This window comes from Tachyglossus aculeatus, chromosome 5, assembly GCF_015852505.1.
Source record: "Tachyglossus aculeatus isolate mTacAcu1 chromosome 5, mTacAcu1.pri, whole genome shotgun sequence".
NCBI classification, from domain to species: Eukaryota; Metazoa; Chordata; class Mammalia; order Monotremata; family Tachyglossidae; genus Tachyglossus; species Tachyglossus aculeatus.
In genome coordinates this window covers 52,119,744-52,140,180 of record NC_052070.1, presented here as the reverse complement: position 1 = coordinate 52,140,180, position 20,437 = coordinate 52,119,744, and the positions used below count along the sequence as shown (strand labels likewise).

General features: G+C 45.8%; 1 protein-coding gene across 5 annotated transcripts in view; it reads right to left on the bottom strand.

Annotated features, from left to right (window-relative positions):
* The window catches only part of PRDM2 (PR/SET domain 2), a 228,131-nt gene that overhangs the window by 137,137 nt on the left and 70,557 nt on the right, over positions 1-20,437 (bottom strand). For all 5 annotated transcript variants that reach the window (XM_038747237.1, XM_038747232.1, XM_038747234.1 and 2 more), the window contains one exon: positions 4,284-4,410. In XM_038747237.1, the coding sequence (XP_038603165.1) occupies positions 4,284-4,410 (127 nt within the window). The remainder of the gene's footprint in view (positions 1-4,283; positions 4,411-20,437) is intronic.

Here is a 20,437-nt window from a genome sequence, read left to right as displayed (position 1 = left end):
TGATCAGGTTGTCCCACGGGGGGCTCACAGTCTTAATCCCCTTCTAGACTGTGAGCCAGTTGTTGGGTAGGGACTGTCTCTACAGGTTGCCAACTTGTACTTCCCAAGTGCTTAGTACAGTGCTCTGCACACAGTAAATATGATTGAATGAATAATCCCCATTTTACAGATGAGGTAAATGAGGCACAGAGAAGTTAAGTGGCTTGCACAAGGTCACACAGCTGACAAGTGGTGGAGCCGACATTTGAACCCATGACCTTTGACTCCAAACCCCAGGCTCTTTCCACTGAGCCACGCTATCAGTCTTTATAGTTTTCTGGGTCAAGACCACAATAATATATAAGCTACCTAGGCGTGGTTACGCCTTTTGAGTAAAAGACATGCATGAATATAAAATTCAAATATTATAACTTTTAATAAAAAGTCTGGGGCTTTTATCAAATACGAACATGGGGATTGTACATTATTTTTCAGACGAATGCCAAATAAGTGTTTAACTTGTAAAATGTCAGACAAATCAAAATTCAAGATATTTGCTCCCTAAAGTTTTGCACCTTCTTTTGCCTGGATGGGCACAATTCTGTTATGTAACTGGCTAAGTATAATGAAGGGAAAGATTTATAATTTTTCACGTTTCAGAATTGAGGCATACTTCGAATTCTACAAGGCTCTCTAAATCTGTATTTAAAATTGTATTTAAATTTGTATTTTAAATGCTTGACCCAAAAAAGCCTTCAGCAATATACCACTGGTTCAGGTGAGTACATAATTCCAAATGGCACTATCCTCCTAACCAATCAGTTGTATTTATTGAGTGCTTACTCTGTGCTTGAGAGAGTATAATATCCACAAAACAAATTTCTTTTCAAATCCAAAGGCACTAGGCCTGGCAAGGCAACTTCCTCGTGGCACTTCCCTTAAATTGCAATACTAACAATTGAGCTCGTTAATAAAAAATACAAAGCAGGTGCAAATTTTCAACCCCCACTCCACTTGAGAAAAAAAATGTTTCCTTTTAAAAGAAAATGATTTTAGGGTACATCCTTAGGCCAACTTTGCACTGATCTCAAATTTTCCCTTGGGTTTCCTTTCTCTTCTTCTCCCTAAAGGTTCAAGAAAAAAAAAGTGACCTGACCCTAGGTACCTTGGAGGGGTACTGCTCTGACCACCAACATGCTGGATGAAGGAAACTGCAATTGCACTACTCTCTGGGCCATTCTCTCAGTCCTTTATTCATTCAATCGTATTTATTGAGCGCTTACTGTGTGCAGAGCACTGTACTAAGCGCTTTATCGAAACTCTAGTACACTTCACCCACGAAAAGTGACAGCTCATTATTTTTTAAATTAGCCAATGGTTTCCTTAGGCCTGAAGATACCAAAGGGGAGTTCTACCTGGCCACAGCCACGCGACTCTGCTACATTTCCCTGGAAAGGTTGATCTTGAACGCAGAGAAGCACCGTGGCTTGGTGGAAAGAGCCCGGGCTTGGGAGTCAGAGGTCACGGGTTCTAATTCCGCCTCAACCACTATCAGCTGTGTGACTTTAAGCAAGTCACTTAACTTCTCTGGGCCTCAGTTACCTCATCTGGAAAATGGGGATGAAGGCTGTGAGCCCCATGTGGGACAACCGGATTACCTTACTATGGTAAGCGCTTAACAAATACTATTATTATTATTATTACAACCCCCAAGGTACGGCGCAATCTAAAAGCCCGATTTAGGGATTTAGAAGAACCGCCCCCGTTTCATTCGATCGTACTTATTGCGCGCTTATTGGTTGCAGAGCACTGTACTGAGCGCTTGGGAAGTACACTACAACCATAAAGAGAGAGGATCCCTGCCCACACCGAGCTTAAAGTCTAAGGGGCAGGGGGAGATGGACATTCATTCATTCATTCAACCGTATTTGTGGGGCACTTACTGTGTGCAGAGCACTGTACTAAGCGCTTGGGAAGTACAAATCGGTAGCATATAGAGACGGTCCATACCCATCAACGGTCTCACAGTCGGGGGGGGGGGGGGCGTGGCTCAGGGAAGCAATGTGGCTCAGTGGAAAGAGCCCGGGCTTGGGAGTCAGAGGTCACGGGTTCTAATCCCCGCTCCGCCACTTGTCAGCTGTGTGACTTTGGGCAAGTCACTTCACTTCTCTGAGCCTCAGTTCCCTCATCTGTAAAATGGGGATTAAAACTGTGAGCTCCCTGTGGGACAACCTGATCACCTTGTAACCTCCCCGGCGCTTAGAACAGTACTTTGCACACAGTAAGCGCTTAACAAGTACCATCATCATTATTATTACTAAAATGGGGATTAAAACTGTGAGCCCCACGTGGCACAGCCTGATTACCTTGTATCAACCCCAGCGCTTAGAACAGTAAGCGCTGTGGGCCCACTGTTGGGTAGGGACTGTCTCTATATGTTGCCAACTTGTACTTCCCGAGCGCTTAGTACAGTGCTCTGCACACAGTAAGCGCTCAATAAATACGATTAATTGATTAACAAATACCATAATGATTATTATTATGAAAACAAGCAAACATTCTGATCTCCCCTCTCCCCGCCCGCTTCAGTCACGCTTCTCCCAACTTTTTTCGCCTTTCTTTTAAACCGACGCCCGTCCCTCCTCGGTGCTGACTTTTTTTCCTTTTCCTCCGCCATCTATTTTCGGCGCGGCGAGTAGGAAAGGCGGCAGAAAGTGGCGGAGGACCCCGCCGCCACTTCCAAAGGGGGTGGAGGAAAACTACTCTGCGCTCGGCAAACATCGGCCGAGAATCCGGGAGGCCCGCCCTTGGAACAGCGTTTAGCACATAGTAAGCACTTAAATACCGTCATTCTGAAGTGGGGCGGTGCTTGGCAAACATCGGCCGAGAAGCCGGAGGCGTGGAGGACAGTGCTTAGCACATAGTAAACGCTTAACAAATACCGACATTAACATTTAAGTGGGGCGGCGCTTGGCAAACATAGGCCGAGATTCCGGGGGCGTGGAGGGGAAGTGCTTGCTAAGAACAGTGCTTAGCAATCAATCAATCAATCAATCGTATTGATTGTGCGCTTACTGTGTGCAGAGCACTGTACTAAGCGCTTGGGAGGTACAAGCTGGCACCATATAGAGACAGTCCCTACCCAACAGTGGGCTCACAGTTTTAGCACATAGTAAGCGGTTAAATACCATCATTATTAAGTGGGGGCGGCGTTTGGGGAACATCGGCCGAGATTCCGGAGATCCACGTTTAGAACAGTACTTGGCACATAGTAGGCGCTTAACAAATACCGTCCTTATGAAGTGGGGCGGTGCTTGGCACACATCAGCCGAGATTCCGGGGGCGTGGAGGGGGAAGTCCGCGCTCAGAACAGTGTTTAACACATAGTAAGCGCTCAACAAATCCCATCATTATTAAATGGGGCGGCGATTGGCAAACATCGGCTTAGATGCCGGGGGCGAGGAAGGGATCCACGTTTAGAACAGTGCTTGGCACATAGTACGCGCTTAACAGATACCGTCATTAGTATTTAAGTGGGGCGGCGCTTGGCAAACATCGGCCGAGATTCCGGGGGCGAGGAGGGGAAGTCCGCGCTCAGAACAGCGTTTAGCACATAGTAGGCGCTTAACAAATACCGTCATTATCAAGTGGGGCGGTGCTTGGCAAACATCGGCCGAGATTCCGGGGGCGAGGAGGGGAAGTCCGCGCTCAGAACAGCGCCTAGCACATAGTAAGCGCCTAACAAATGCCGTCATTATTAAGTGGGGCGGTGCTTGGCAAACATCGGCCGGGATTCCGGGGGCGAGGGGGAGACCCGCGATTAAAACAGCGCTTGGCACATAGTACGCGCTTAACACCGTCATTATTAAGTGGGGCGGCGCTTGGCAAACATCGGCCGAGATTCCGGGGGCGTGGAGGGGAAGTCCGCGCTCAGAACAGCGCTTAACACATAGTAGGCGCTTAACAAATGCCGTCATTATTAAGTGGGGGCGGTGCTTGGCAAACATCGGCCGGGATTCCGAGGGCGAGACCCGCGCTCAAGGCAGTGCTTGGCACGTAGTAAGCGCTTAACGAATCGCATCGGTAAGGGGGACCCGCCGAGCGGGCGGGAGGCTGCGAAGGTCACCCCGGTCCCGGCCGCCAGTAGTAGTAGCAGAGGCGGCGGCGGCGGCGGTGGGGGAAAGTTTCCGGGTGAAGTTTGTCGGGCAGCCCTCCGGGCCCCGGCCCGCCCGTCCTTCCGTCCCTCCCCTCCCGTCCCGGGGTCCCGAAGGCGTCCGGAGGGACCGAGCTTGCGGGGCGCCTACCTTTCCTGGCTTTGGGCGAGCTCCTCTTGGCCCGCTGGCTGGCTCGCTCTTCCTCGATAGCGGCGGCTATCTCCGGGTTGTCTTCCCCATTGTAGCAGACGACCAGCTCCTCGCCCGGTCCGATTGGCTGCGCGCGGGGAAGAGATACACGGCGGGCCAATCAGGAGGCGGCTTGTTGGTCCGGGAGGGGGAAAGGGGGCGGGGCCTGGCGGGGCGGCGGGAGGGGGGTCAGAGGGCGGGGAGCTAGCTCCGCGGCGGCGGGGGCTACCAACAGCTGGGCCCTCTGCGCCCCCCGAGTCGTTGCCCCCCACCTGACGGGCACACGGACGGACCTACCGGCCCCCCGGGAAGTCCCCTTTATCCCTTCCACTCTGCTCTCCGCCATCCTGCGGAAAGGCGGGGAGGAGGGGGGGAAATACAAAAAAGGAAAGCGAAGCCGTCGGCTGCCGACGCCTCTGCTGGAAGGAGGACTTCATTTCCTCCGCGCCTTTCTCCTCCGGCCCCGGCGGGGGGTGGCATCCAATCAATCAATCAGTCAATCGTATTTATTGAGCGCTTACTGTGTGCACAGCACTGTACTAAGCGCTGGGGAAGTACAAGTTGGCATCATCATCAATCGTATTTATTGAGCGCTTACTGTGTGCAGAGGGACACAGATGAGGGAACTGAGGCCCAGAGAAGTGAAGTGACTTGCCCAAAGTCACACAGCAGACAAGTGGCGGAGTCGGGATAATAATAATAATAATGGCATTTATTAAGTGCTTACTATGTGCAAGTCACTGTACTAAGCGCTTGGGAAGTACAAGTTGGTAACATATAGAGACAAGTCCCTACCCAGCAGTGGGCTCACAGTCTAAAAGGGGGAGACAGAGAACAAAACCAAACATACTAACAAAATAAAATAAATAGAATAGATATATACAAGTAAAATAAATGAATAAATGGAGTAAAAAAAATATGTACAAACATATATACAGGTGCTGTGGGGAAGGGTCGGAGGTGGCAACATATAGAGACAGTCCCTACCCAAGAGTGGGCTCACAGTCTAGCAGCGCGGCTCGGTGGGAAGAGCCCGGCCTTGGGAGGCAGAGGTGGTGGGTTTGCCTCCCACCCATCCCGTGAGAAGCAGCGTGGCGCGGTGGAAAGAGCACGGGCTTTGGAGTCGGAGGTCGTGGGTTCAAATCCAAACTCTGCCAGTTGTCAGCTGTGTGACTTCTCAGGGCCTCAGTTACCTCCTGAAAATGGGGATTAAGACTGTGAGCCCCCCGCGGGACAACCTGACCACCTTGTAACCTCCCCAGCGCTTAGAACAGTGACTTGCACATAGTAAGCACTTAATAAATGCCATTATCATGATTATTATTATTATCCCGACTCTGCCACTTGTCTGCTGTGTGACTTTGGGCAAGTCACTTCACTTCTCTGGGCCTCAGTTCCCTCATCTGGAAAATGGGGATTAAGACTGTGAGCCCCACGAGGGCTTTACCTGATTACCTTGTACCCCCCAACGCTTCGACCAGTGCTTGGCACGTAATAAGCGCTTAAATGCCATCATTATTATTATTCATTTCCTCCCAAAGTTTCTCCTCCGGCCACGGTGCCAAGGCCAGCGGCCCCGGGAGTGGCATCCACCTCACTGGCAGCGCGGCTCGGTGGAAAGAGCCCGGGCTTGGGAGTCGGAGGTGGTGGGTTCTAATTCTGACTCCGCCACTTGTCTGCAGTGTGCCTTTGGACAAGTCACTTCACTACTCTGTGCCTCAGTGACCTCATCTGTAAAATGGGGATGAAGACTGTGAGCCCCACGTGGGACAACATGATAAACTTGTATCTAACCTCAGCGCTCAGAACAGTGCCTGGCATATAGTAAGCACTTAATAATGGTATTTGTTAAGCGCTTACTATGTGTCAAGCATTGTTCATTCATTCAATCGTACTTATTGAGCGATTACTGTGTGCAGAGCACTGTACTAAGCACTTGGGAAGTACAAGTTGGCAACATATAGAGATGGTCCCTACCCAACAGCGGGCTCACAGTCTAGAAGGTCACACAGCAAAGTGGAGGAGCCGAGATTAGAACCCATGTCCTCTGACTCCCAAGCCCGTGCCCTTTCCATTAAGCCACGCTGCTTCCCTTAGCCACGGTGCTGTGTGACGTTGGGCAAGTCACTTAACTTCTCTGGGCCTCAGTGACCTCATCTGTAAAATGGGGATTGAGACTGTGAGCCCCACGTGGGACAACCTGATTGCCTTGTATCTACTCCCGCGTTTAGAACAGTGCTGGGTACATAGTAAGTGCTTAACAAATACCATTACTATTATTATTCCCCCCCCCACACACACACACACCACCACCACCACCACCACCAGCGAGCGGATCCTAAAGAAATCAAAATTCTAGCTGGTGACGCTCCACGCTGGTGTGCTCAGAACGCTGCGCTGTTCCTGCTGATTCGGAAAGCTCGTTTTTTGCTTTGTTTTAGATGGTATTTGTTAAGCACTTACTATGTGCCAAGCACTGTTCTAAGCGCTGGGGTAGACACAAGGTAATCAGGTTGTCCCATGAAGGGGCTCACAGTCTTAATCCTCTTTTTACAGATGAGGAAATTGAGGCACAGAGAAGTGAAGTGACTTGCCCAGAGTCACACGTGGTCATTATGCTCGTTATCCAGGCTATTTTCGTTTTTAGGGTCCATCCTTAGTTTTTTTTTGGGGGGGGGGGGGGACGGGGACTTTCAACCTCAAGGATTCTAAAGCTATTGGAAGCAGCATGGCTCAGTGGAAAGAGCCCGGGCTTTGGAGTCAGAGGTCATGCGTTCAATCCCGGCTCCACCACAAGTCTGCTGTGTGACCTTGGGCAAGTCACTTAACTTCTCTGAGCCTCAGTTACCTCATCTGTAAAAATGGGGATTAAGACTGTGAGCCCCACGTGGGACAACTTGATCACACTGTATCCCCCCAGCGCTTAGAACAGTGCTTTGCACATAGTAAGCGCTTAACAAATGCCATCATTATAGGAGGCCTTCCCAGACTGAGCCCCTTCCTTCCTCTCCCCCTCGTTCCCCTCTCCATCCCCCCCATCTTACCTCCTTCCCTTCCCCACAGCACCTGTATATATGTGTATATGTTTGTACATATTTATTACTCTATTTATTTTACTTGTACATATCTATTCTATTCATTTTATTTTGTTAGTATGTTTGGTTTTGTACTCTGTCTCCCCCTTTTAGACTGTGAGCCCACTGTTGGGTAGGGACTGTCTCTATATGTTGCCAATTTGTATTTCCCAAGCGCTTAGTACAGTGCTCTGCACATAGTAAGCGCTCAATAAGTACAATTGATGATGATGATGATGATGATGACTCCGCCACTTATCAACTGTGTAACTCTGGGTAAGTCACTTCACTTCTCTGGGCCCCAGCTACCTCATCTGGAAAATGGGGATTAAGACTGTGAGCCCCATGTGGGACAACCTGATTACCTTGTATCTACCCAGCACTTAGAACAGTGCTTGGCACATAATAAGTGCTTAATAAATATCAAACTTCTTATTATTACTATTATTGGTATTATTATTAATAAATATAATGAGCATTGAAATGCATCCCGGATTTTGGTTGTAAATGCCGGAAAAGTATCTTGTCGTTTCCGCACTACGAGAAAAATACCTTGAATTTTGTTTTTTTTATGAAACCCTGTTTATAGGGTGCATTTAAGGATTATATTTACAAGAAAATAAGTCATGGGAGAGGTACTGGAAGACAATTACCGACACAGACTTCGGAGAATGTCAGAATTACATGCTACTCCACATTTATAATTGCATGACTGTTTACATCCCAGGAAAATTCTAAATGAAACTGAAAACTTAAAATATTGTTAGGCTGATGAATTTGCAATCCACCCGTTCGGTTCTCAAAAAACTTTCACGGCTTTGCTGCCGTGTAAGTGTGACGGTCACTTTTCTCAACTGAAATTTACTTTTGGACAGCAATATCCAACGACTTTGACTCCGGGCAATTACACTGAAATGCAAGTCAAAGCGAAGGGGATTTGTGGACTAGGGAAATAATACTCTAGTCACATTATCTACACCCAGTACCTGATCCTGCATGATAAAAGTCGATTGGCAGGGGGAGGGTGAAAAGGAGAGGGAATGATAAACCAGTCTACTGTAGAATGGTTTTCAAGCCTAGCTTTGGAGAAGCAAAAACCGGATGGCCTGCAACCAGTTAGTTCCTTTTACCACCCCTAATTCTAGAAAGTACAAAAGATTCCAGTCAATAGTACTAAGAACGCTTATGCTTCTACTGAAATTCTAAAATGAATGCTTCTGGGTTACAACCCAGATTATGAAATGCATTCTTTTTTGAGAACCTCCCAGTCTCAACTGCTAGAAGTCAACCTCAGCTCCCCTCCCCTTTTTTTCCTTTCACTGCAAGAGTTTCAGTGTTTACATTTTCCCGATTCTAATTTTCTAAATTTTCCAGATTCCTTTAACAACAAGTTTTCCTTTCCCAAGGCAAGCACTAATGGATTCCATTTTAAATATTTCTGAACTACTGCAAAGTTTCTTGCAAGGGGTGATATTTTCGCCTATTAATTTTCTATTAAAACAAGTCAATTCCAAATGCCAAAACTGAATCCTTGAGCCTTTTACCTCTTGAAATTGGGATGAGACTGACACACCTTTGAGTATTTACCCTCTCCCTACCCTTAATAATTAAAAAGAATAATAATAATGATATTAAGCGCTTACTATGTGCTTTGATACTAGTCAGCTTTCCTAGCAGCAACTTTCAATGCTTTTTTTCTCTGGGGTAGGGATAAATCCATCACAGCTCTTGAAAAAGTCAAGATAAAAATTTAAAATGTACAATGAGAAAAAAAGTACAAAATATGCATTTTAAAGGAAGAATTTCCAACTCTAAGATGTACGGATTGGCCATTTTCGATAACTGTCATAAGTAATCTGCTCTGAGTTCCAACCTGTTCCAGAAGCACTACTATTAGGGGGAGGGTAGTTATAATTAGTTTCTGAATTCATTTTTCTATGGACTTTCTAATGAAAAGCAGCCATTTACTGGAAATTGCTGTGACATTTTGGTGATGTCAAAAATTCACTCCGGGTCGCTACATTAAAAAGGGAGTCTTTGTTTCCCACGTTTTATTATATTGTCAAAATGCAAAAGTTCATTTAATAATCTACTAATTTTCCAAGTCACCTAGGTACAATTTCCTCATGGCTCTGTATGTGAAGAACTGAATTGACAGCAACTCCACATTAGCTCCTGAATGGTCTTCCAACATCAACAGCTTTTGGCAACCACCAACCCAAGATTCTATTTAGACGAAAATGTAGAGGGGTGAAGCTTTAGGATCTACCAGTTCCTTAAACCACCCAACCTCAATGACTCATCCAAATTTTGTACTGTTGATTTACTATAAAACACTTAAAGAATGGGGAAAATTAGCAATAATCATTTTAAATCTTAGCAGCCCTTTGCAGTACCCCAGTGCCAGCTATACTCTCTGGAAACTGTTTTCCAGCTCTGCTGTATTGTACCCAGCACTCAGAACAGTGCTTCTAGACTGTGAGCCTGTTGTGGGCAGGGATTGTCTCTGTTGCTGAATTGTACTTTCCAAATGCTCAGTACAATGCTCTGCACACAGTAAGTGCTCAATAAATATGATTGAATGAATGACACGTAGTAAGCACTTAACAAATGCCATCATTATTACTATTATTACTCTCCCAAGTGCTTAGTACAGTGCTCTGCACAAAGCAAGTCCTCAATAAATGTCATTGATGATTATGATGGCACAACTGGATCTTAAGTAAACAACACCTGAAACAAGCTTCAGAAATAGAAAAGTAAAAATGTTCTCTTAAGCATCGGAGTAAATTTCATGTAAAAAGCTACTGGCGAGCATGATGTCAAACTTGCCACCCAAAACACAAGCTGCCTTTCTACGGACAAAAGGCTCTTGTTACTCAGATTGCTCTTCAACAAAGCTTTTACACTGCCTGGCTACCTGAGGGGTGTGCTGAATTCCTTATAAAGCCACCCTTCATATTCACGGATGATGATGCTAACGGGGAGGACCTACACATGCATGTCAATATGGCTGAAAAGACACATGCACGATAGACACACTGTCCCGCATTGCTTAAGAGTAAAGAATACATCCTTGTTGCCCTAGTGGGCCTGTCCTACATTGGAACAGTCTGTCTTGGACTCTGTCTCTTTACATCCTGAACTTCACAAAGCCAATCCTCTAGGATCAATCGATCAATTGTAATTATTGAGTGCTTACTGTGGGCAGAACTCTGGACTAAGCGCTTGGGAGAGTACGATAGTTGGAGAGCAAACGCTTTCCCGATTTCTATCTTCCAAGCATATCAGTCTGTAGCAATGGTCTTCCAAACATAAGCTTCACCGAGTCTGTACAGTGGTTTTCCTACCCGCCCGACGAGTGTGTCCCCACTTTCAATTGCCATCCAGCAGTTGCTTGGATATGTCGCTGCCACCCATTCTACTCCCCTGCTCCATCCAGTAGATCTCTGTAGCTATGCTAGGGAGCTGCCTGTGTTCCGGGTCTTTGTTATTGGTAATCTTGTTCTGACATCTGACGTCCAGATGGGTCGGAGTTGAGGCTGATGAAACTGCTCCAGGAGTTGGAAGTGTCTTCCGAGGTAGATCCAGGTCTCGTGGTCATCTAGAAGGCTGGACATCACAGCAGACTTAGTAGAACTTCAACTTGCCTGGAGCTTTAAATCTCATGATAACACATTTTTGTCTAGCAGTCTTACAAAGACCACACCGGCCTTTACGAGTCTGCTTTCACCCATCTGGGCACTGTTGGACAGCCTATCACTTAGGTTACCAACTTTTGTGACTGCCCTGTTCTGTGTTGCCGATGCAAATCTTTGGTTGTAAGTACGCGGCTTCCGTTTTCTAAAGACATCGTCTGAGCACAGGGCTGTGCGGCACCTGCGAAGCGATTCATAATCACAGTCACGTATTCTTGTGTCATCTGCATTTAACAGTTTACTGAACCATTATCTCAGATGCTTTTAATGACGCTTTGAAATGGTTGAGCTGGAAGTTTACCAGTTGATTGGAGACTCTGATGTCCACTTGTAAATCCTTCACTGCATCCTTTAACATGGCAACACAGAACAGGTTGAACAGGACCTGACCTGCCACACAACTATGTCACTCCGACAATTGAGGGGGAAAGGATTAGACAGAGATCCTTTTATCTGACCTTAATCAACCAGCCTGTCATGGAGTAGCCTAGCAATTTTGTTAAATTTTCTCAGGGCAGCCAAATTTGCTGAGAAATTTCCAGAACCCTGTTCTGCTGAGGTCATCAAAGATGCTTATCAAACCAATATGCACGGTATAAAGCTCTTGGAATCGATCTCTGCACTTTTTCTCTGTCACACTCTGCATAGATCATATCTGCTGTGCCATAATTTGTTCTGAAGCCACATGTGATAGAGAGAGCAGGTAAGTAACTGTAGTTCAGTAGCCTGGTCTCTGACTAGAATCTTCCTTGAGATTCCCCTGTAATTTCCAGAGTCAGTTCGGTCTTCTTTCTTCTTAAAGAAGATGATTTGCCTAACTCCAAATCTGACACATTCTGGGGTCAAGGGATAATTTCTGATCTTCATTCAACTAATCAAGCATTTAGTGAGCCCTTAGATTGGGCAGTGCATTGTACTAAACATCTGGGAGAGTACAATAGAGATAGTAGACATGATCCCTGCCCTCAGAGGGGAGACTGACACTAAATCACAGGCAGGGGAATGCAATCTAGATAGGTACATGAGTGCAAAAGGGGTATGGTATATACCCAAGTGGCAGAAAGGGGAGAAATGGAGTTTGGAGATGAGAAAGATTAATGAAAGAAGGCCACCTGGAGGAGATGTATGATTTCAGAGGGGCCTTGAAGATGGGAGAGCAGTGGTCAGCCAGATGTGAAGATGAAGTGAGCATGATGAGTAAACTGGCTTGAGAGGAGTTAAGTTCACAAGCTGAGGTGGACTGGGGGAAAAGCAAAGATAATTAGGGGGCACAGAGCTGATTGTGTGCCTTAAAATTGGTTGTCTGGAGTTCAATTCAGAGAAGAATGGGCAACCACTAAAGGAATGGGGAATTGGGTGCAAAACAATATTTCAGAAAAATGATCCAGGCATCTGGGTGAGGTGCAGAATGGAAAGGGGACAAATTCAAGAGTCAGGGCCCATGACATTCCCATGGGTACACTCTTTCCTGGCACCCAGTACAGTGCTCTGCACACGTTAAGTGCTTAATAAGTCCTATTACTACTGCCATTGGAGCCAGGAAGGGCAGCAAAGAAGCTGATGGAGGGAATGAGTCAGGATATGCCAAATGCCTGGACCAGGGTAGTGGGCAGGTTGAATGAAGAAGGAAGAGTGGATTCTGGAGATGCTGTGAAGAAGAGATTTACTGACACACTGAATATGGGGATAGAGAGGGAAAACACCAAGGATCATGCCAAGGTTCAAGCTTAAGCGATGGTGGAGAATGGGAGGAACGCCAACTATGACAGAAAAACTACATGGAAGAGAGGATTTGGGAGGGAAAATGAGGAGTTCAGTTTTGAACATGTTGAGCTTGAGGTGCTGGGAGGACATTTAGGTAGAGGTATCTTGGAGGCATGAGGGGTGAGTTTAGAGCTAGCGAGAAAGATTTGGGAGTCATCTGTGTGGAGAGGAAAGTTGAAGGGATTGAATATGATTAAAAATGGTAGGGGACTAAAAATTGGACTTTTGAGAATGGGAGACAGAAGAATAGCCTGAGAAAGAGACTTGGAAAGCGCTTAGTACAGTGCTCTGCACACAGTAAGTGCTCAATAAATATGATTCAATGAATGAAGGAGAACCAAGAGAGGACTCAGTCAGAGAATCCAAGTTAGGTAGTGTTTCCAGGAGAAGATGGAGGAGAAGGGAAGGTCCACAGTGTCAAAGGCATTTGAGAGGTCAGGGAGGATTAGGATGGAGTAGAGTCCATTAGATTTGGTTTGGAGAAGCAGCACGGTGTAGTGCACAGAGCATAGGCCTGGGAGTAAAAAGATCATGGGTTCTAATCCCGGCCACACCACTTGTCTGCTGTGTGACTTTGGGCAAGTCACTTCACTTCTCTGGGCCTCAGTCACCTCATCTGTAAAATTGGGATTGAGACTGTGGGACAGGGACTGTGTCCAACCTGATTTGCTTGTGTCCACCCCAGCACTTAGTACAGTGCCTGGCACAAAGTGCTTAACAAATGCCATTAAAAAAAAAGTGAAATGAATGGTATTTATTGAGTGCTTACAGAGCACTGGCCTAAGTGCTTGGCAGTGTACAAGATAACACACATCTCTTTGGTGGGCACCTCCTCTGCCCCCCATTCCCTAACTGTGTGAGTGCCCCAAGTCTCAGTTCTGGGCCCCCTTCTAATCTCCATCTACACCCACTCACTGGAGAATCCATTTGCTCCCAAGGCTTTACCTACCATCTCTGTGGGGATGATTCCCAAGTCTACATCTCCAGCCCTGACCTCTCTCCTCCGCAGTCTTGTATTTCCTCCTAACTTCAGGACATCTCTATGAGGATGTCCCACCAACACCCCAAACTCAGTATGTCCAAAACAGAACTCCTCATATTCCCATACTCCTCATATTCCAAACCCTGTCCTTCCCTTGACTTTCCCATCACTGTAGACAGCATCACCATTCTCCCCAACATACAAGTCTATAACCTTGGTGTTAACCTCAACTAATCTCTCATTCATGCATATATTCAATCTATCACCACACCCTGACAGTTCAACCTTTATGGTATTTGTTAAGTGCTTACTTTGTGCCAGGCGTTCCACTAAGAGCTGGAACAGATACAGGCTAATCAGGTTGGACACAGTCCAGGTCCCACGTTTCAGGGTTCTTCAGTCAAAGCTCTCTAGGCACTTTGATACTCACCGCAGCCCCATAGCACTTATGTAAACATCCTTAAACTCTACTAGGTTCCATGATGGACATTTCCCTTTTCCATAATTTATTTTAACGCCTGTCTCCCATTGTAGACTGTAAACTCCTTGTGGGCAGGGATCATGTCGACCAAATCTGTGCATTGTACTCTCCCAAGCACTTAGCATAGGTCTCTGCACACAGTAAGTGTTCAATAAATAGCACTGATTGACTGATTGCAACCTCCACCACTGATGGCCTAGTCTCAGAAGAACTAGAACCACAACACAAATTTCCTGATTCCCAGAGAAGTACCACTAGCCCAGAAACAGGACCAAAAATGCATACGTACAACCTCTGCACATGCTAGAAACAGGGACAATAACAAACATTGGTCCTAATTTTAGTTATACGCAATATTCTATGTCCTGTATTTATGATGAGCATTTATGATAATGTACTTCAAAGCAACGTTGGTAAACTGGGAGCTAAGACAAAAATATTCCTCCTAGTCCTGGTTCCGGAAATTGCAGCCTAAGACTGGTCTTGAGAAAAGCAAGAAATTTTTGGATGAATATTTCAAAATAGCCTTAAGATCGGCTCCTGAATGCAAGGGAGGAGGGGTGCCAAAGCCCGTGTACACTAGCTCCCATTGCGACTGATTGCAAGAGGGCAAACAGACGAACAAACAACCTAGACTGGATTGCTGCAATATGGTAATGTAGACTATGCAATATGGTAATGTGGTAATGTTCAATATCGACATTACAGAGTTTTCAAACTTTAAACACTGTTAAATGGTGTAACTAGGATTAATCTAGTGCTTATTAATCAATATGGTAGTAATAGTCACAGCCCACAAATACGATAATGTTACCCTGAGGGGTGATGTACCTCGATCTCATCTAGCTCGTTGCCGACCCCTTGCCCATGTTCTCTCTCTGACTTGAAACTCCCTTCCCCTCCATATACGACAGACCACCAATCTCCCCATCTTTAAAGTCTTATTAAAAGCACACCTCCTTCAAGAAGCCTGCCCCAATTAAACACTTTTCCCCCTACTCCCTCTCCTTTCTACATCACCTGTGTGATTGGATATGCACCCTTAAAGCACTTGCTATTCACCACACAGCACTTACGTACCTATCCATAATTTAATATCTGTCTCCTCCTCTAGATCGTAAGCTCCTTGTGGGCAGAGAACATGTCTACCAACTCTTTTGTATTGTACTCTCCCAAGTGTTTAGTACAATGTTCTTCTGCACATAGCAAGCACTCAATAAATACAATGGACTGACTTACATTTCTATATCTTGTTTTTAAAAATAAGCCCTTTGCGCACTTCAGACAAAATTTAGATGATGGGTTTAATTTTTCATCAGTAGCATATAATATACACTATTTGATATTTTCATAGGGAAAGTATTTTTCATTGGGTTTGTTGTCTCTCACCTAATCTTCTTAGGCAAACAGTGTGACTGAGGTCTTCCTTATAAAATGTGAAGTGTACTTGCCCCAACTATATTGTTTTCACTTGGGGTGTCCTAATCCTGTATGGGCTGACCAAGGTCATACCTGTCCTATCTGTCTTTCTACTGATATAGTACAGTGAGTTTGTTGCTTTTTGGATTTTTTTTTCCAACTGGGGAGTCTGGGAAATTCTGATGATCTGAAAATGCCACAGAACAGGAAAAGTTAGAAGGCTCTAAAAGTGAAATGATCTTTGAAATGAGAGAAAATACCCAATTTTATGGCTGTAAATTCATTCATTCAATCGTATTTATTGAGTGCTTACTGTGTGCAGAGCACTGTACTAAGCGCTTGGGAATAATGATGGCACTGGGGTAGGCACAAGGCAATCAGGTTGTCTCACGTGCAGCTCACAGTCTTAATCCCCATTTCACAGATGAGGTAACAGGCACAGAGAAGTTAAGTGACTTGCCAAAAGTCACACAGCTGACAAGCGGCAGATTTGGGATTAGAACCCATGACCTCTGACTCCCAAGTCTGTGCTCTTTCCACTAAGCCACGCTGCTTCTCTAAAAGCAACCTTCTCTTAAAGCAAGTAGAAGCCAGCGGGGCCTAGTGGATAGAGCATGGGCCTGGAAATTAGAAGGACCTGGGATCTATTCCTGGCTCTGCTACTTGTCTGTGTGACCTTGGGCAAGTCACTTGCCTTCTCCATGCCTCAGTTACCTCATCTGTAAAATGGGGGTGAAGGCTGTGAGCCTCATGTGGGACACAGACTATGTCCAACTTGATTAACTTGCATCTACCCCAGAATTTAGTACAATCCCTGGCACATAGTAAGGGCTTAACAAATGCCATTAAAAAAAAAAGGTGGTAAAAGCTCCTCAATCAAATGGGTATGATAAAGACAGGACTCTCAGGGTGGGACTAGTGACTCAGAAATGTTCATTCTGCCAACAAGAAACTTTCCCTGCCAATTCTGGGTTGTCGCTAGACATGAAATTTTACTCAGGCAGACACAAGTGACAAAAAGAATATTATACTGGTAATCCACTTCAAAACTTCAAAACATATGCTTGCTCAGTGTAGTGTAGCCAAAAGAAGGATGTAAATGGAATTAAGGGGAGCCAGAACTAAGCCTTGTGGGTTAAAGGATGGGAGGCAGAGGAGGAGCCTGAAAAATGTAAAAAACACCACAAAGGGACGGCCAGAGAGAAAGGAGGAGAGCCTGGAGAGGACAGCATCCGTAAAGCCAAAGACAGATTATGTTTCAAGGCGAAAGGGATGTCCAAAGTGATGAAAGCAGCTGAGAGGTCGGGAAGGATTAGGATGGAGAAGAGGCCACTGGACTTCTTAGAGAAGGTCATTGGTGACCTTAGATAGGGCAGCTTCCATGGAGTCAAGGGGGCAGAACCCCAACTGGAGGGGCGTCAAGGAAAGAATTGTAGGAGAGTGGGTGCAAGCAACTTGCTCAAGGGGTTTGGAGAGGATTAATAACAATAATAATAATAATAATGATGACATTTATTAAGCGCTTACTATGTGCACAGCACTGTTCTAAGCGCTGGGGAGGTTACAAGGTGATCACATTGTCCCACGGAGGGTTCACAGTCCCCATTTTACAGAGGAGGTAACTGAGGCACAGGGAAGTTAAGTGACTTGCCCAAAGTCACACAGCTGATAAGTGGCAGAGCCGGAATGTGAACCCATGATCTCTGACTCCAAAGCCGGTGCTCTTTCCACTGAGCCACGCTGCTTCTCATTAATAGGATGGAATAGTGTGAAAACTGCATCTAAAATCACCGTTCAATGTTCTGGCAGATTTCCTAGGCTACCTCCTCGAAGGTGGAAGGCATAGTCATGAGTTCATTGTAGTGTTTTTGCCCCTGGGAAAAATGATAAATGATATATATGTCTATTAATGTCTAACCTCCTGCTCTAGACTGTAAGCTCAGTGTGGGCAGGGGACGTGTCCACTTACTCTGTTGTATTATACCTTCTCAAGCACTCAGTACAGTCCTCTGCACACAGTAAGCGCTCGCTTGATGAATACCACTTATTGACTGATTGACTGCATAGGACTTGCTAACTTACCACCCAAACACTTCAGAGTTCAGGAACAAAACACATGGGTAGAATGATGAAAAGACGTCCTTGTTGCTGGCAGGCAGCTTAACCCTGGAACTCTTCAGCTCTGCCATCTCTCCACTTCTCACACTTGGTCCTTATTAGCTTGATCCCTGGGTCCTGTGGCAGGTTCTCATAGGCCTCTTGTGTTGTGATTATGAGTAGCTGGGAAGTGTAAATGCAACTCCAGTTTCCTTTAAAGGAGTTCTTTGATTTAGCTTATTTTCCCAAACCAGTTTCAATGTTGTCCTCAACCTGTTGAGTTCTGTTTGGTAGGCAGTGTCTCCGAGAAGCCCTCATTCGCTGTCAGTGCCACCGTTTGTAATAAATTCTGTGTTCCAAAAGGGCTGCCGAGACATTATCATCAAGTGCCTTGCTCGTTTCTTTACTTTCTGGGAGCTTGATATTTAGTCCTCTTAGTAGTTGCGATGCCTCTTTTCAGTGCCCTGATTCTACAGATTCTTTAGTTTGGAGCCTATAAATCGATGGCCAACCTGGTACTCAGCTCTTCTCACGGTCACAGTAATCCATAAATCTTTCAAGTCCCTTGTTCTTACCTCTCCCAGACCCTCAGATCTCTTGCTCATACCCACCCTTCTGCCTGGAACTCCCACCCACATCACATTTGGCAGATCACTGTTCTCCCCGTCTTCCAAGCCCTTCTGAAATCATGTTTCCACTAGGAAATTTCCCTGATTAATCTCTCATCTTCCTACCGTGTATCCCCACCAATTGCCCTGCCCCCATAGGGCTTATCAATCAATCGTATTTATTGAGCGCTTACTGTGTGCAGAGCACTGTACTAAGCGCTTGGGAAGTACAAGTTGGCAACATATAGAGACAGTCCCTACCCAACAGTGGGCTCACAGTCTAGAAGGGGGAGACAGAGAACAAAACAAAACATATTAACAAAATAAAATAGAATACATATGTACAAGTAAAATAAATAAATAGAGTAATAAATATGTACAAACATATATACATATATACAGGGCTTATGTCTATATCTTTATGCTCTTTGCTTTCTCCTGCCTGTAATTTGATTTAGTGTCTATTTCCCATGCTAGAAAGCAAGTTCCTTGAGGGTAGGGATCCTGTTTAACTCTTGGCCTAGTGGAAAGAGTAGAGCCTGGGAGTCAGAAGCCCTGGGTTCTAATCCTGGCTCCACCCCCGGGCAAGTCATTTCACTTCTCTGTGACTCAGTTCCCTCATCTACCAAATGGGGCTTTAATACCTGTTCTCCTTCCTACTTATTCTGGGAGCCCCACATGGGACCTGATCATCGTTATCAACCCCAGCATTTAGTATAGTGCTTGTTAACACAGTAAATGCTTAATACCAAAATTATTGTTATTGTACTGAACATAATGATCTACCCAGTATAAGTGCTTAAAAAATATTACTGATTGCTTGAATGATCGAAGATCAGAACTCTCCCCTTGGCCCGAGAGTTCAAAGAGAGTTCCTCCCCCTCTCCACCCCCCCCGCCCGCCTTACCTCCTTCCCTTCCCCACAGCACCTGCATATATGTATATATGTTTGTACATATTTATTACTCTATTTATTTTACTTGTACATATCTATTCTATTTATTTTATTTTGTTAATATGTTTTGTTCTCTGTCTCCGCCTTCTAGACTGTGAGCCCACTGTTGGGTAGGGACCGTCTCTAGATGTTGCCAACTTGTACTTCCCAAGTGCTTAGTACAGTGCTCTGAACACAGTAAGCACTCAATAAATACGATTGATTGATTGATTGACCAAATCCAGATCTAGTTCTCTGAAGGGGCCACTATCTTTTTCCTGCATGAGCTATTTTGTAGCCCAAAGAATCTTGTAGGATGGAGACGTTAACATGGAGAAGTTAACCATGAAAAGCAGCATGGCTTAGTGAAAAGAGCATGGGCTTGTGAGTCAGAGGATGTGGGTTCCAATCCACGCTCCGCCACTTGTCTCCTGTGTGATCTTGGGCAAGCTACTTAATTTCTCTGTGCTTCAGTTACCTCACCTGCAAAATGGGGATTAAGACTGTGAGTCCCACGTGGGACAATCTGATTACTTTGGATCTACCCCAGCGCTTAGAACAGTGCTTGGCATATAGTAATATTATTACTATCATTATTACTATTACTGTTATTATTATAAAACCTCACGTCTCTACCTCTTGACTTGAGCCTCTTCCCAGGTATGCATCCAGCACCACTCCTAAGGACACACAGCTAGAAGTCTACCCTAGCTGGATGACCTGATGGCCAGACCCTCCAGCCCTCCTCTGACTCAGAGAGGAAAACAAATTGGGGGGGGGGGGGGGGGGGGGGGCAGCCGAACGTCCTAACTTTCTGATTGGATGCCCTGGGACAACCTCCCCTCCAGCCCCCATCCTCCTTCTCCCCGAGCCTCTGACATGGAAGGGTGCAGTGTGAAAACCACAACCCAGCACTGGCCACCCCCGCCCGCCCCGGACCACCAGGGTCCACAGGTTAGAGGTCCGGCCAGAACACAGGCCTCAGAAAAATACCCACTCCATCCTACTTCTCTCCCCTGTAGACTGTAAATTCCTTTTGGGCAGGGATAGCTCCTATC